This window comes from Marmota monax, unplaced genomic scaffold, assembly GCF_021218885.2.
Source record: "Marmota monax isolate L192 unplaced genomic scaffold, Marmota_monax_Labrador192_F-V1.1 WCK01_AAM20220418_F8-fsc00008, whole genome shotgun sequence".
NCBI lineage: Eukaryota > Metazoa > Chordata > Mammalia > Rodentia > Sciuridae > Marmota > Marmota monax.
In genome coordinates, this window is record NW_026694432.1 from 21,302,879 (window position 1) to 21,315,474 (window position 12,596).

The 12,596-nt window shown below is 51.2% G+C and overlaps 1 protein-coding gene across 5 annotated transcripts; it reads left to right on the forward strand.

Annotated features, from left to right (window-relative positions):
- The first annotated feature begins 354 nt into the window (after window positions 1-354).
- On the forward strand, window positions 355-12,028 carry Paqr7 (progestin and adipoQ receptor family member 7). Of its 5 annotated transcripts, XM_058571045.1 has the most exons (3): window positions 3,331-3,349; window positions 3,643-3,714; window positions 9,995-12,028. In XM_058571045.1, the coding sequence occupies exon 3, from the start codon at window positions 10,017-10,019 to the stop codon at window positions 11,052-11,054; it is 1,038 nt and encodes a 345-aa protein (XP_058427028.1). In that variant the 5' UTR covers window positions 3,331-3,349; window positions 3,643-3,714; window positions 9,995-10,016; the 3' UTR covers window positions 11,055-12,028. The 5 variants fall into 5 exon arrangements, with proteins under 5 accessions (XP_046325399.1, XP_046325401.1, XP_058427028.1 ...); XM_046469443.2 differs by lacking the exons at window positions 3,331-3,349; window positions 3,643-3,714 and adding an exon at window positions 355-489; XM_046469445.2 differs by lacking the exon at window positions 3,643-3,714 and having other exon boundaries at window positions 1,296-3,349.
- The last annotated feature ends 568 nt before the right edge of the window (window positions 12,029-12,596 follow it).

Genomic DNA, 12,596 nt, shown 5'->3' on the forward strand with positions numbered 1-12,596 from the left:
CCGAGGAGGGGGTGCAGCGCCCCAAGCAGAGAAATGAAGGTCACCGCTGGACCCCAGCACCCTGGGAGGGGATGTGTGCTGGGCCAGGGGCTCCAGCGAGGACAATCCAACATTTTCTTGCTACAACTACCCCTGGCCCTCCCCAAGTTGGCCGGGCCCAGGACCTCTGCAGCCGCTCTGCCGGGCTCAGGAAGTTGACCACGACTTCTGCTCTCGGGATCGGCTTTTGCCGGTTTCTACCACCAGCTCAACAAGTCCCGGGACGTGCTGTGGCGGGTGGGAGCGACCCTTCCGCCTGCGGGGGCGACACGTGCTTGCGCAAGGCCAAGTCCGGCCGGGCGGGCGCGGGGGAGGCGGCCGGCCCCGGTGCCCGCAGCGCCGCCCTCCCGGGCTCCCGGGCCTCCTCGGGGCGGGGCCGCCTCCCGTCGCCCCTTTATCTGCCGCCCTCCGCGGGCCCGCGCCGCCGGCTCCCAGCTCTGCCCCCCGCAGGTGAGGCTGGCCCGCGGGCGCGGCCGAGGTGCTCCCGGCTCTGCGCGGTGGGGCCGACGGGAGGGAGCGGGCTTGGTCGGGGTGCAGGGTGGGGGCGCTCGCTAAAGGAGCCCCCGGAGGGAGGGGCGGGAAGGAGGCGCAGAGCCGGGGACGCTCCTGCGGGAGGGTGGGAGGCAGCACGCGGAGCCCCTGGGCGGGGAGGGGAGGACGCGCCCGCACGCGACATGTCCCCGAATCCGGGAGCGCGCGAGAGGCCTGGGCGGGGAACACTTGGGGGGAGAGTGAAGGAGGGACAGCGGAAGGACCGTGCAGCGGTGGCAGGGTCCCGGGAGTGGGCGGGGCTGGCCTGGCTATGAGGAGGACCTGGAAGACCTTAGGCCGGGAGCCGGCCCCACCCAGCAGGGCCTCCCACCGCCGGCCCCCCTCCTGGAGGAGGAATCGACGTGATAATGGGGCAGAAAGGTGTGTGGGTGGTCCTTGTGGGGAACCAGAACTGAGAGGGTAGCAGTGCTGGGGCCCAGGAGACGCTCTTGCTCCCCAGGTCCTTGCCCTCCCAGGGATCAGGAGGGCATGATTTCCCCAAGGTGAAGGAACACGCTCCACGCCCCTCCTCGCAGCAATGACCTCTCACCTGCAGGCTTGAGGACCCCAGAGATTTACCTGGGGCAGTTCCCCGAGGCCTGTGCGGCTATTTCAAGCCAAGGCCTGGGAGTTTGATGGATTCTCAGAGCCTGACTGCACTTGCTAGACAGGTAGGACCTCAAGTTGGAGCTCCTATCTGGGTAGGGACCTGGTCTCCCATAGTGGGGCTGGGCTTATACGCCCCTGGGCTCCCTCGGTGAGAGGCTGCTCTTCTGTGGTCCCACTTCTGCTCCCAGAGGGCTCTTGCCGGTCAGCAGTGCAAATCAGGTGCCATTCCTATGCTCCGTGCTGGCTGGCTGTGGCCAACCTTTCTGGGCTGCCGCCCTGCCCCAGGGTCCCCTCCTCAGAGCAGTGGTGAATATGAATTCCACGAAAAAATTTCTTCAAGAATTACTTATTTCAAGCCAGACGCTATGGCACAGGCATGTAATCCCAGCAATTTGGGAGACTGAGGCGGGAAGATTGCAAGTTCGAAGTCTGCCTGAGCAACTCAGCAACTCAGTGAGACCCTGTCTCAAAATAAAATTTAAAAGGGGACAGGGACAGAGTGCCCCTGGGCTCAATCCCCAGTACCAGCCCCCCACCCTAATTTGCTTATTTCATTCTGATCACGTTTCTGAGTACAGAGGGAGGCTCAAAGTATGTTACAAACAAAAGCGGGTTTTGTGCAGTCTTGGAAGCCTTGGCGGGGCTTTTTCTTTAAGCATATTGGACTGAGTTGGGGAATTGGTTTGCAGTGAGGGAGGTGACCCAGTTGCTGAGAAATCTGGAGGCCACTGAGAGAGGGGAACATTGCTTGTCCGATCTGTGTTCCTCTACTAGGCACCAGGGAGCTGACTATGGTGGAGGAAGGACAAGAGTCCTGGCTTGGAAATATAGGTGCTTGACCATCCTGCCTCCTTGACAGTGATGACAGGTTAGCCTCAGGCTCAGAGTTGTGAGGGAGAGGAGGTGTGTGTGGAAGGTCTTGCTAAACAGCAAAGCACTTATAACTTTATTAATGTTAGACCTAATACTAATAGTTCAGGCGCTGTCATAATGTGCCCTCCTCTTTAGGATCCCTGCAGAGGGTTTGCCTCTGAGAGACCCTGTATTAACACTGGCCTGTCCTTCTTATTGTTTTGTTTGTTTATTTATTTATTTACTGGGGAATTAAGCCCAGGGATGCTGAACCATTGAGCTACATCCCCCGCCCTTTTTATTTTTTATTTTGAGACTGGGTTTCATTAAGTTCCTTAGGGCCTTACTAAGTTGCTGGCTTTGAACTTGCAATCCTCCTGTCTCAGCATCCCCAATGCTGGGATTACAGGTGTGTGCCACTGTGCCAGCTATTTATCTTTTTTGAGATGGGATTTTGCTGTCTGTATTGCTCAGGCTGGTCTCAAACTCCCAGACTCAAGCAATCATCCCATTTCAGCCTTCCAATAAGTGCCTGGCCTTATTATTATTTAAAAATTTACTCTTTAAATGTTGCCTAAAACCAAAAATTGTGCATATTAGCTGAGTGTTATGAAAAATGCTGATAAATGATTACATGTGTAATGTGTAAAAGCCATAGCCTTAATCCCCCAAAACCAAAGGCCAGATGTTCTGCAGATGTAACACCCAGTGGTGGGAAAAATTGGAAGTCCACTGGATTAGACAAAGGAGAAAGAAGGGAAGGGAGGGAAGATGGGAATAGGAAAGACAGTGGAATGAATCAGACATAACTTTCCTGTGTTCATTTATTGACTACACGACTAGTGTAACCCCACATCATCATGTACAACCACAAGAATGGGAAGTTACACTCCATGTATGTATATGTCAGAATACATCCTGCTGTCATGTATCACTAAAAAGAACAAATAAAAACTAAAAATTTTCAACATGAAAAAAACAACAACATGGCCTTATTATTTTTATCTAATGAGGTTAGACTTTGCCTTCCATGGCAAGATAAAGTTGTCTCTAATAAAAAATGCTGAACAATCAGGGCTCAAAAGCAACAATGAATATTTTGCATGCCAGGAAGGAGGCAAAGAAGTAGAATTATAACCAAATCATACTGATAAGAGATGTTATTTATAAAGTAGGCTTTTACAAGGGCCCAGGGGTTAGCTGATTGTAACTAAGGAAAGAAGCTCAGAAGGAAAGTCACCAGTAAGTTCCAGGCCTGAAATCCCATCTGCACATAAAACCTGAGGATCCTGGTTTCTCCTGAAACTGTCTGTCAGAGGTGAGTGGTGGACGCCCACCCTTGGGGCAGTGGCCCTCTCCAGCTCTCTGGGTCACCAGCTGAACAGTATCCTGGTAGCAGCAGGGCCGAGGCTGGCATGTAATGAGCACTGAGTGAAATCTGGGAATGGGAGTAACTCTGAGCTCTCCTTCTCCAAAGCCTGTTTTCTTTTTCTTTGTTTGTTGTTTTTGTATTTATTTATACTAGGGATTTAATCCAGGGGGACTTTACCACTGAACTACATCCCCAGCCCCCCAACTTTAAAAATATATATATATTTTATTTTGAGACAGGGTCTAAGTTGCTGAGGCTGGCTTTGAACTTGCGATCCTCCTGCCTCAGCCTCCCCAGTCCTGGGATTACAGGTATGTGCTAGTGCACTGGGCCCTAAAGCTGGTTTTCTGTAGCACCCCCACAGCCTATCCTTCCGTTTTGCTCCAGGGCTCTTATGTGAAACTTTGACCTTGGGATGGAGTCCTGGAAGAGATATCTGGGGCAAGTCTTGGCTGAGGAGGGAGGTGAGGAGGGTACCTTGAGCTTAGGAAAGGGCAATGTGAATTGTCTCTCAGACCATCAGAGGATTCCCACTGGGACTCTGGGGATGAGCCCTGAGGTGTATCCAGCCTGGAAGCCTTCCAGATATTCTGCAAGACCTGGCCAGGCCGGGACACGTGCCTCTAGAATTGTCTCCTCAAGCACTTTACCTTGAGTGTCCTGCCCTGGGCCAGGACTGTTGGAGCTACTGAAATTGAGGCCCTCTGCCCTGTGGATGTCACTTCCAAGCCACCTGGAGTGGGCCTGGCAGTGAATGCCAGTTTTTAGGGCTTTGTGGATCCAGTAGGTTACTCTGAATGGTCTTTGCTGAGAACAATTTAATGAGAAAGAAGGTCACTATCTTCACAAGTCTGAACTCCAACCAAATTTTCCTGATCCCTAAATATACCTTCAGGGATAAGGGAGTTGCTTAAGGAGACACAGGGAACTCTCTGACCCCAGGTTAGTGGTACAAGCTATTCAAGGCTTAAAGAGGACTGACTTTTTTTTTTTTTAAGAGAACCTAGGGCTGGGGATGTGGCTCAAGCGGTAGCGTGCTCGCCTGGCATGCGTGCGGCCCAGGTTCGATCCTCAGCACCACATACAAACAAAGATGTTGTGTCCTCCAAAAACTAAAAAATAAATATTAAAAAAAAAGAGAACCTAGAACACATTTCTTAAGTGGGGGATATTTCAAATACTATTACTCTTATTCATAATAATAATATAGCAATCATATGCTATATTATGCTAAAACTTAGCATATGCTAAAATTTAGTTCTAGTAAATTTAATCTTTGCAGCAATCTATGAAGTAAATAATATTTTTAAAAAATTTTTAAATTTTAATTTGTTACATATGACAGCAGAATGCATTACAATTCATATTATACATAAAGAGCACAATTTTTCATATCTCTGGTTGTACATAAAGTAGAGTCACACCATTTGTGTCTTCATACATGTACTTAGGCTAATGATGTCCGTCTCATTTCAACATTTTTCTTACCTCCATATCCCCTCCCTTCCCCTCCCTCCCCTTTGCCCTATCTAGAGTTCCTCTAATCCTCCCATGCGCCCCTGCCCCCACCACATTATGAATCCGCATCCTTAAATCAGAGAAAACATTCGGCGTTTGGTTTTTTGGATTGGCTAACTTCACTTAGCATGATATTCTCCAACTCCATCCACTTACCTGCAAATGCCATGATTTTATTCTTTTTTAATGCCGAGTAATATTCCATTGTGTATGCGTACCATATTTTCTGTATCCATTCATCTACTGAAGGGCATCTAGGTTGGTTCCACAATTTAGCCATTGTGAATTGTGCTGCTATAAACATTGATGTGGCTGTGTCTCAGTAGTATGCTGTTTTTAAGTCCTTTGGGTATAGATCAAGGCATGGGATAGCTGGATCAAATGGTGGTTCCATTCCAAGTTTTCCAAAGAATCTCCATACTGCTTTCCAGATTGGATGCACCAATTTGTAGTCCCACTGGCATTGTATGAGTGTCCTTTTCCCCACATCCTCGCCAACACTTATTGTTGTTTATATTCTTAATAGCTGCCATTCTGAATGGAGTGAGATGAAATCTTAGAGTAATTTTGATTTGCATTTCTCTAATTTCTAGAGATGTTGAAGAGGTAGATAATATTGTCATTCCCATGAGGGAGTTAAGGTTCAGAGAAGGTGAGTCATTTGTCTAAGGTCACACAGCTAGAATGCCATGGAATCAGGTGCTAAACCTGGTTGTCCAAATCAGAAGTCTATCTCCTTCCCAAACCTTTAGAGTGTTTGCTTTCTCCTTTATTTCTGGTATCCTTCATTTTGATTCCCTCTGAGCAGAGGATAGGAACCAGCCAAGTTTGCCTGGAATCCATCAACCAGGTCCTAGACACCTGGCTCCAGCCCAGTTTTGCCCTTCCCTTGCTGGGTGGCCTTGGGTTAAGTCACAACTTTTCAGCCTTCGGCTTTTCTGCATCTCACACAGAGGTTAATGGTGAGCTGCCTCCTGCAGCTGACGCCAGGCTAGGTGGTCCCACGGTGCAGCCTGGATTTTACCAGTATGGGAGCTGTGAAGGGAGGGGAGAGGTGGGGAAGTTGTCCTTAGCCCTACCCTCTGGTGACATCACATAAGACATCTTCAGTCCCTGGAAGCCCCGCCCCAGTGCCCCTTACCTGTGGAAGTGCCACCCAGTGCTTGGCATCTGGCAACTTTTCCCAGTCCCACAGCCGACGTCATCAGCCGCCAGGTTTGAGAGAAACATCTCAGGTACTCAGTGCAATTGGAGGGCCTGGCGGGGCGTGAGGAGGTGTGCAGGGCTGGGCTGGGCGGCCTGTTCCAGGTGGGGCCTGGCTGCTGAGGGCAGGCTGCGCACAGGATGCCCTGCTGGTCCCTCCAGACACCTGCTCCCTTCCTCTGGCTTAGGCTTGGCTCCTTCCTCTGCTCCCCCTCTTCCCTGGATTCAGGCCCTCTTTCCACGGACACAGGGGATGGGAATTAATTCTGAAAACAGATCTGTTGAGATGGGGCAGGGCCTCTGGCTGAGGCCTAAAGGAAATAGGGCAGCAGGAACTTTGTCACCCTAACATGATGCCTCTGGGTTCTGTCTTTAGGGCATACCATGTCTGGGGACATGGGGTTTGTGAGCAAGCGTTGTCCCCCTCCTGAGGAGGTTGCTGTGAGCCAGGGCTTCCCTGTGCAGAGCAAGTGAGTGACTGGCAGCTGAGGGAGGCTGAGTCAGCTGAAGCCTAAGGAGATAGTTCACGGGAAAGGACCCAGTTTTCTGCTTAGACCAGCATTGTCCAAAATCACCTGTGGGGGGCTGGGGATGTGGCTCAAGCGGTAGCGCACTCGTCTGGCATGTGTGCGGCCCGGGGGTTCGATCCTCAGCACCACATACAAAGATGTTGTGTCCGCTGAAAACTAAAAAATAAATATTAAAATTCTCTCTCTCTCTCTTAAAAAAAAATCACCTGTGGGATGCAAATGTGTATGACAGGAGGAGGGCAAGATCTGGAGCTGGTTCCAAACCTTGACTCTGCCACACGCACTCTCAGGCCTTAAGTAAGGAGCTCGTTATGTGCAGCAACAAAAATGGGCTTACTTTTTTTTTTTATTTTTTAGTTGTAGTTGGACACAATATCTTTATTTATTTATTTTTATGTGGTGCTGAGGATTGAACCCAGGGCCCCGCACATGCTAGGTGAGCACTTTGCTGCTGAGCTACAGCCCCAGCCGTGCTTACTTTGTTTTAAGTATTTATTTTTTAGTTGTAGTTGGACACAATCATCTTTATTTTATTTTTATGTGGTGCTGAGGATCGAACACAGGGACTTGCACATGCTAGGCGAGCGCTCTACTGCTGAACCATAATCCCAGCCCCAAAATGCGCTTATTAATACGCACCTCACAGGGAAATGAGAATTAACTGCAGCAGGGCTGTAGAGATGAGCATATAGTGAACACGTGACATTTGTGCTGATTTATAATGCAATTACTGGGAAAGGAGTCCTTGCTACGTAAGCTTAGAACATGTAGGTTCAACAAAGCTAAGTAGACAGACATCTTTGCTGCGGGACTTCTCAGAGCCTTTAATGTGCTGTTACGCCTGGGGAAGTTCCAAGAATGGGATACGGAACTTAGGACTGGACATAGCAGATTATAAGGACCCAGTAACGAGGGCAGTGTCATTCCCTGGTCCTTTCCCCATGGCAGAGTGGAAACCTTGCTGGGATGGCAACTCTGGGAAGGCTCTGGTTTCCTCGTGTGATGCAAGGAAGCTGCATGAGATGCCTCTGGAGGCCTTTTCTGGCCCCTGAGCTCCTGAGTTAGGAAGCCATGATGGTGGACAAGGGTGCAAGGCGAGGTCAAATGGTTGCAGCTGAAGCCCAGTCTCTTAGGGGAGGAAAAGGTCCTGCACTGGACTCCCAGTTCGCAGGCATGTTCTCATACTCTGGGTGGAAGTGGACCCACGAATTAGTCCATCAGCACAACGTGCCCTGTGCCAGGCTCTCTGGGATAGTGCGATAGCTGGCACTGTGGTAGGTAGCTGCCTTAGCTGGCACAACACCAAGAAGACATAGCTTCGATAGCTGGCACTGTGCGGTGGTGAAGGACTTATTAACTTCTGCCTCCTGCTGGGCTAGGAAAAGCCAGGTGCCAGGGCCAACTCCAGAATCCAGTGTGTGTGGGGGACAGCTTAAGGTTGGGGTCAGGCTGGGGTGGAAGTGAGGGCGGGGCTGGTACACTGCCTCTGGGTAGCTAGCGCCCTGCGTTAACTTGGACTGTATGAATTACTGGTGGCTTTGGAAGTGATTACCTTGCTGCTAGGGACAGGGAACCGAATTCTTTACCCTGCCGGCACAGTGGCTGGGGCAAAGGTGGTTGCAGTTGAAGTCTGATGAACAATGAGTCCAAAAGAGTCCAAAAAGCTTGTTGGAGGGGATGCAGTTGGTGGCAGGGCATGGGGGGGAATAATTGGGCAGGTTTTTCAATAAATAGTTAATGAATGTTGATAAACCTGAATTGAGCAAGGGATACCAGGCAAAACAGTGCAGTTGTGAAGTGACTAATGGCACTTGCCACCTCATCTTGCAAAGGCCAGGTTGGCGTGGTGGTTAAGGGTCCAGGCTGACTTTGGCATGTGCCTCTGCACTTCCTGGCTGACTGGGTGGGCAAGGTACTTTATACCTGTGCCTGGGTTTCCTGTTCTGGAACATGGGAATAAAGACCGCGTCTCCCCCACAGGGTCAATCATTACTGAATGCTGTTTGGCTCCTGGCTGGTGCTGTGTAAGCATTTGCTGTTGCTGTTCCTTTCTGTAGCCTCTCCCAGGTCATGGGATTCCCAAGGGCAGGGGTTGGATTCTTTTCCACTGTGCCCTGTCCAGGGTCCATCACCCGTCTGAGGCACAGCAGGCTCAGGATCTGATAGGCGAATGAATGAATCGATTGTGTCACCTATTGTAGGTCAAAGGGAAAGCAGGGAGGGCATTAAGGAGGCCCCCAGAAGGGGAAACTTGTACTGGCCTCAGAGGATTTCAACTCAGGGAAAGGTAGTCAGTGTGACATTGGGGTTAGGTGGGAAATGAGGGTTGGAGCAGTTCATAGGGCCTGGAGTGCCAGGATGAAGGGTTAGTTTGATTTATTTGGAATCAGAAATGTGCACAGTGGGAAAACTGGCTGAGGAGCAACAGGAGAGTGGAGGTGGGGGCTGAGGGGAAGGGCTGTTTTTATAGGATTGGTTGTTAGCTGGGGACTTTCAGGATAAAAAGTAGCTTTTGGAGTTGGACCTTGAAGGGCATGAAGTGTTATCAGAATGCTACCATGTTGTCCTTTTATTCAGCAAATACTGAGTGTCAGTCTCTTGCGAAATACCAGGGGTGCGCAAAATAATCAAACTGTCTGCCTTCATTGAGCGCTGGTCAGCAATTTCAGTGTCTGTGAGAAGTGTCGTAACAGCCACAGGATAGTCTGAAGGACAGAAGAAATAGGTTTTGAGGGATGAATAGGAGTTTGCCAAGTAGGCTAGATGGGAAAATGTCTCGGGAACGGCCTGTGCAAAGCTGTAGGCGTGTGAAGCAGCAGTCCTAGGGGCCTGGTGAGGCTGTGCCTGGGGCTGAAGTGCGCTGTGGTTGAGCAGCAAGGCTGAGAAGGAAGAAGTCACCGGTCAGATGGGGAAATGGAAGATCAGCGGGAGCCCCTGGCAACTCTGAAGGGCTTTAGAGGCAACAGGTCTGTTAACGGGTCACTGTCCTACCAGGTGAACACTAATGGGGGCACAAACTTGGGCTGAGAGCACCTGCCCTTCTGGAGTGTTCTGCGTGGTGAGTCTGGACTGGACTGGAGGAGGGCAGACACCTGGGCTGCTGTGGGGCTGACATTGACCGTGTGTGCGTCAGACGCTGTTTCAGGCTCTTAGGGAACAAAGCAGTGCTCTGGCTTCCTGAGGTAGGATCTGACTCTTCTCAGGATGGTTCCCTCCTCAAACCCAGAGCAGGAACAGGGCTGTGGGAAGAGGGAGGAGAACCTGGGCATCAGAGCCGGGCTGCTGCTGGCGGGGCGAGCTGCACACCAGGCCCTTGACTCCTCTCTGGTTTATCTCGCAGCTCCCTGTCCAGGCCCCCAGCCATGGCCATGGCGGTAGCCCAGAAGTTCAGCCACCTCCTGTCCAGCCTGTGGCACATCGGCCAGGAGCCTCTGCAGCCGGAGCCGGTCTTCACGGTGGACCGAGCGGAGGTGCCGCCCCTCTTCTGGAAGCCCTACATCTACGCTGGCTACCGGCCCCTGCACCAGACCTGGCGCTTTTACTTCCGCACGCTGTTCCAGCAGCACAATGAGGCCGTGAACGTGTGGACCCACCTGCTGGCGGCCCTGGCGCTGCTCCTGCGGCTGGCCATCTTTGTGGGGACCGTGGACTTGCTGGGAGACCCGCACGCCCTGCCGCTCTTCATCATCGTCCTGGCCTCCTTCACCTACCTGTCCTTCAGCGCCCTGGCCCACCTCCTGCAGGCCAAGTCCGAGTTCTGGCATTACAGCTTCTTCTTCTTGGACTACGTGGGTGTGGCCGTGTACCAGTTTGGCAGTGCCCTGGCGCACTTCTACTACGCCATTGAGCCCGCCTGGCATGCCAGGGTGCAGGCCATCTTTCTGCCCGTGGCTGCCTTTCTGGCCTGGCTCTCCTGCACCGGCTCCTGCTACAACAAGTACATCCAGAAGCCAGGCCTGCTGGGCCGCACTTGCCAGGAGGTGCCCTCAGCCCTGGCCTATGCGTTGGACATCAGCCCGGTGGTGCACCGTATCTTGGTGTCCCCTCACTCTGACATAGACGACCCAGCTCTTCTCTACCACAAGTGCCAGGTGGTGTTTTTTCTGCTGGCTGCCGCTTTCTTTTCTACCTTCATGCCTGAGCGCTGGTTCCCAGGCAGCTGCCATGTCTTTGGGCAGGGCCACCAGGTTTTCCATGTCTTCTTGGTGTTGTGCACCCTGGCTCAGCTGGAGGCAGTGACGCTGGACTACGAGGCCCGTCGACCCATCTATGAGCCTCTACACACACGCTGTCCCCACAACTTCTCCGCCCTCTTCTTGCTCACTGTGGGCAGCAGTGTCCTCACTGCGTTTCTTCTCAGCCAGCTGGTACGGCGAAAACTCAACGAGAAGACCAAGTGAAGGGAGGGGCAGCCGGTAGGGAGGGGTATGGTGGGGGACAGGGGTTCGGGCTTGGCCCCAGATAGGAACAAGGCCTGGTAAAGTTGTTTGTGTCTGGCCCGCGGTGACTCCCTGCACATACCCCAACTGTCAAGGATGGCACTGGCCAACCTTTAGACTTAGGGATTGGCCAGTTGCTGCTGGGTCAACTCTGGATCTGCCTAGCTCCCCGCTTGGGACAGGGAAAAAGATGAAGGTGTGGGCCACCCTGGCTTTCTCTCCACTGCCTCCCACTAGGGGTGAAGGTGGGACTCTGCTGGGGTTAAGACCCTGTATTGGGGCTTGTGGATTGTCTGGGTGGATGGTAAAACTTAGACCAGAGTTACATTTGAGTTGAGAGGCAGGGGAGGCTTCAGTAACCCACCTCTACCCACTTTTTATCAGTAGAGAGGAAAGGGACGGGCTCAAATATGTGCAGGACCTTACTGTCCCTTGAGCCCCAGCCTGGATCAGAGCTCCAGGGAGCCCCAAAAGGTAGAAGACTGTGCCAGGCTCAAGGAGATCCCAATCAGTGCCACATATCCAAGTCACTGCCCCAGACAGTGAGCCCCAAGCCTCCTAGCTCTGGCCTGTGTCCCACACAGCAGTTCCCAGATCTCTTATTCATGATTCAGTAATCTATCCAGTGCGTCCTTGGCCTCTTCTCGGAGGCAGGCCACCCACCAGGCCCTGTGGTCAATGCAGGATCACAGAGGATTTAATACCAGAATGAACTGTCAAGGAAGAAGGGAGAAGAGAATAAGTGTTCCCCAGGGTACCCAGGGTCTTGGCTGGGAAGAGTGAATAGGAGTTTGCAGACAGAATAGGGCATTCCAGGCAGAGGGGGAAACCTGAGCAAAGGTCCAGATCCACAGGAGGAGCTCAGTGGGTCTGGAGCCAGGGCTGCTTTGGACTTTTGCTATGTCCTGGATATAAATAAAGTGACTGTGATAACAGCTGCAGCTTTGCTTTTTGTGTCCTGTTCTAGGGAGGGAGCCCTGCTCATGATATTGGGGGAGGTTTTCCCCGTTAAAGTTGGAGCCTCTGAGGGTAGAGGGGAGGAATTCCTGTTTTATCTTTGCCCGGGCAGGTTGGGGTCTTATTTTACAAAGAGTGGTATATGTAATAGACACACACCCATATGTACATATATATGACTTAATTTGGCAAGGGAGTAGGGAGAGTTTCATTACTAAGTTTGAGGAGTACTTAAAAGAATGTGTATAAAATATACAGAGTCCCACTTTTTTTTTTGTTTTTTTCTTCAAGGATTTTACGTTAACTTTTATAATACTGCTTTTCTCATAGTACATGAGCAATATGTATATAATCAAGAAAAATTAGAAAAAAACCCCCAAATGAATAAGAAATATACCACTGCTAAAATATTATGGGGGACTATATGTATACGTAAATGTAATATATTGATGAATATTTTGATATATTAAAATATATAATGTATGAAACATGCATCGCGCGCGCGCACACACACACACACACACACACACACACCCCTGAAGATTA

What these genes read in the sequence shown, in the direction of transcription:
- Paqr7 (XM_046469441.2), top strand. Translation starts at nt 9,568, where the DNA reads ATGGAAGATCAGCGGGAGCCCCTGGCAACTCTGAAGGGCTTTAGAGGC. An exon ending in AAGGGCTTTAGAGGCAACAG is followed by an intron (nt 9,621 to 9,994) that starts GTCTGTTAACGG and finishes TTTATCTCGCAG; the next exon opens with CTCCCTGTCCAGGCCCCCAG.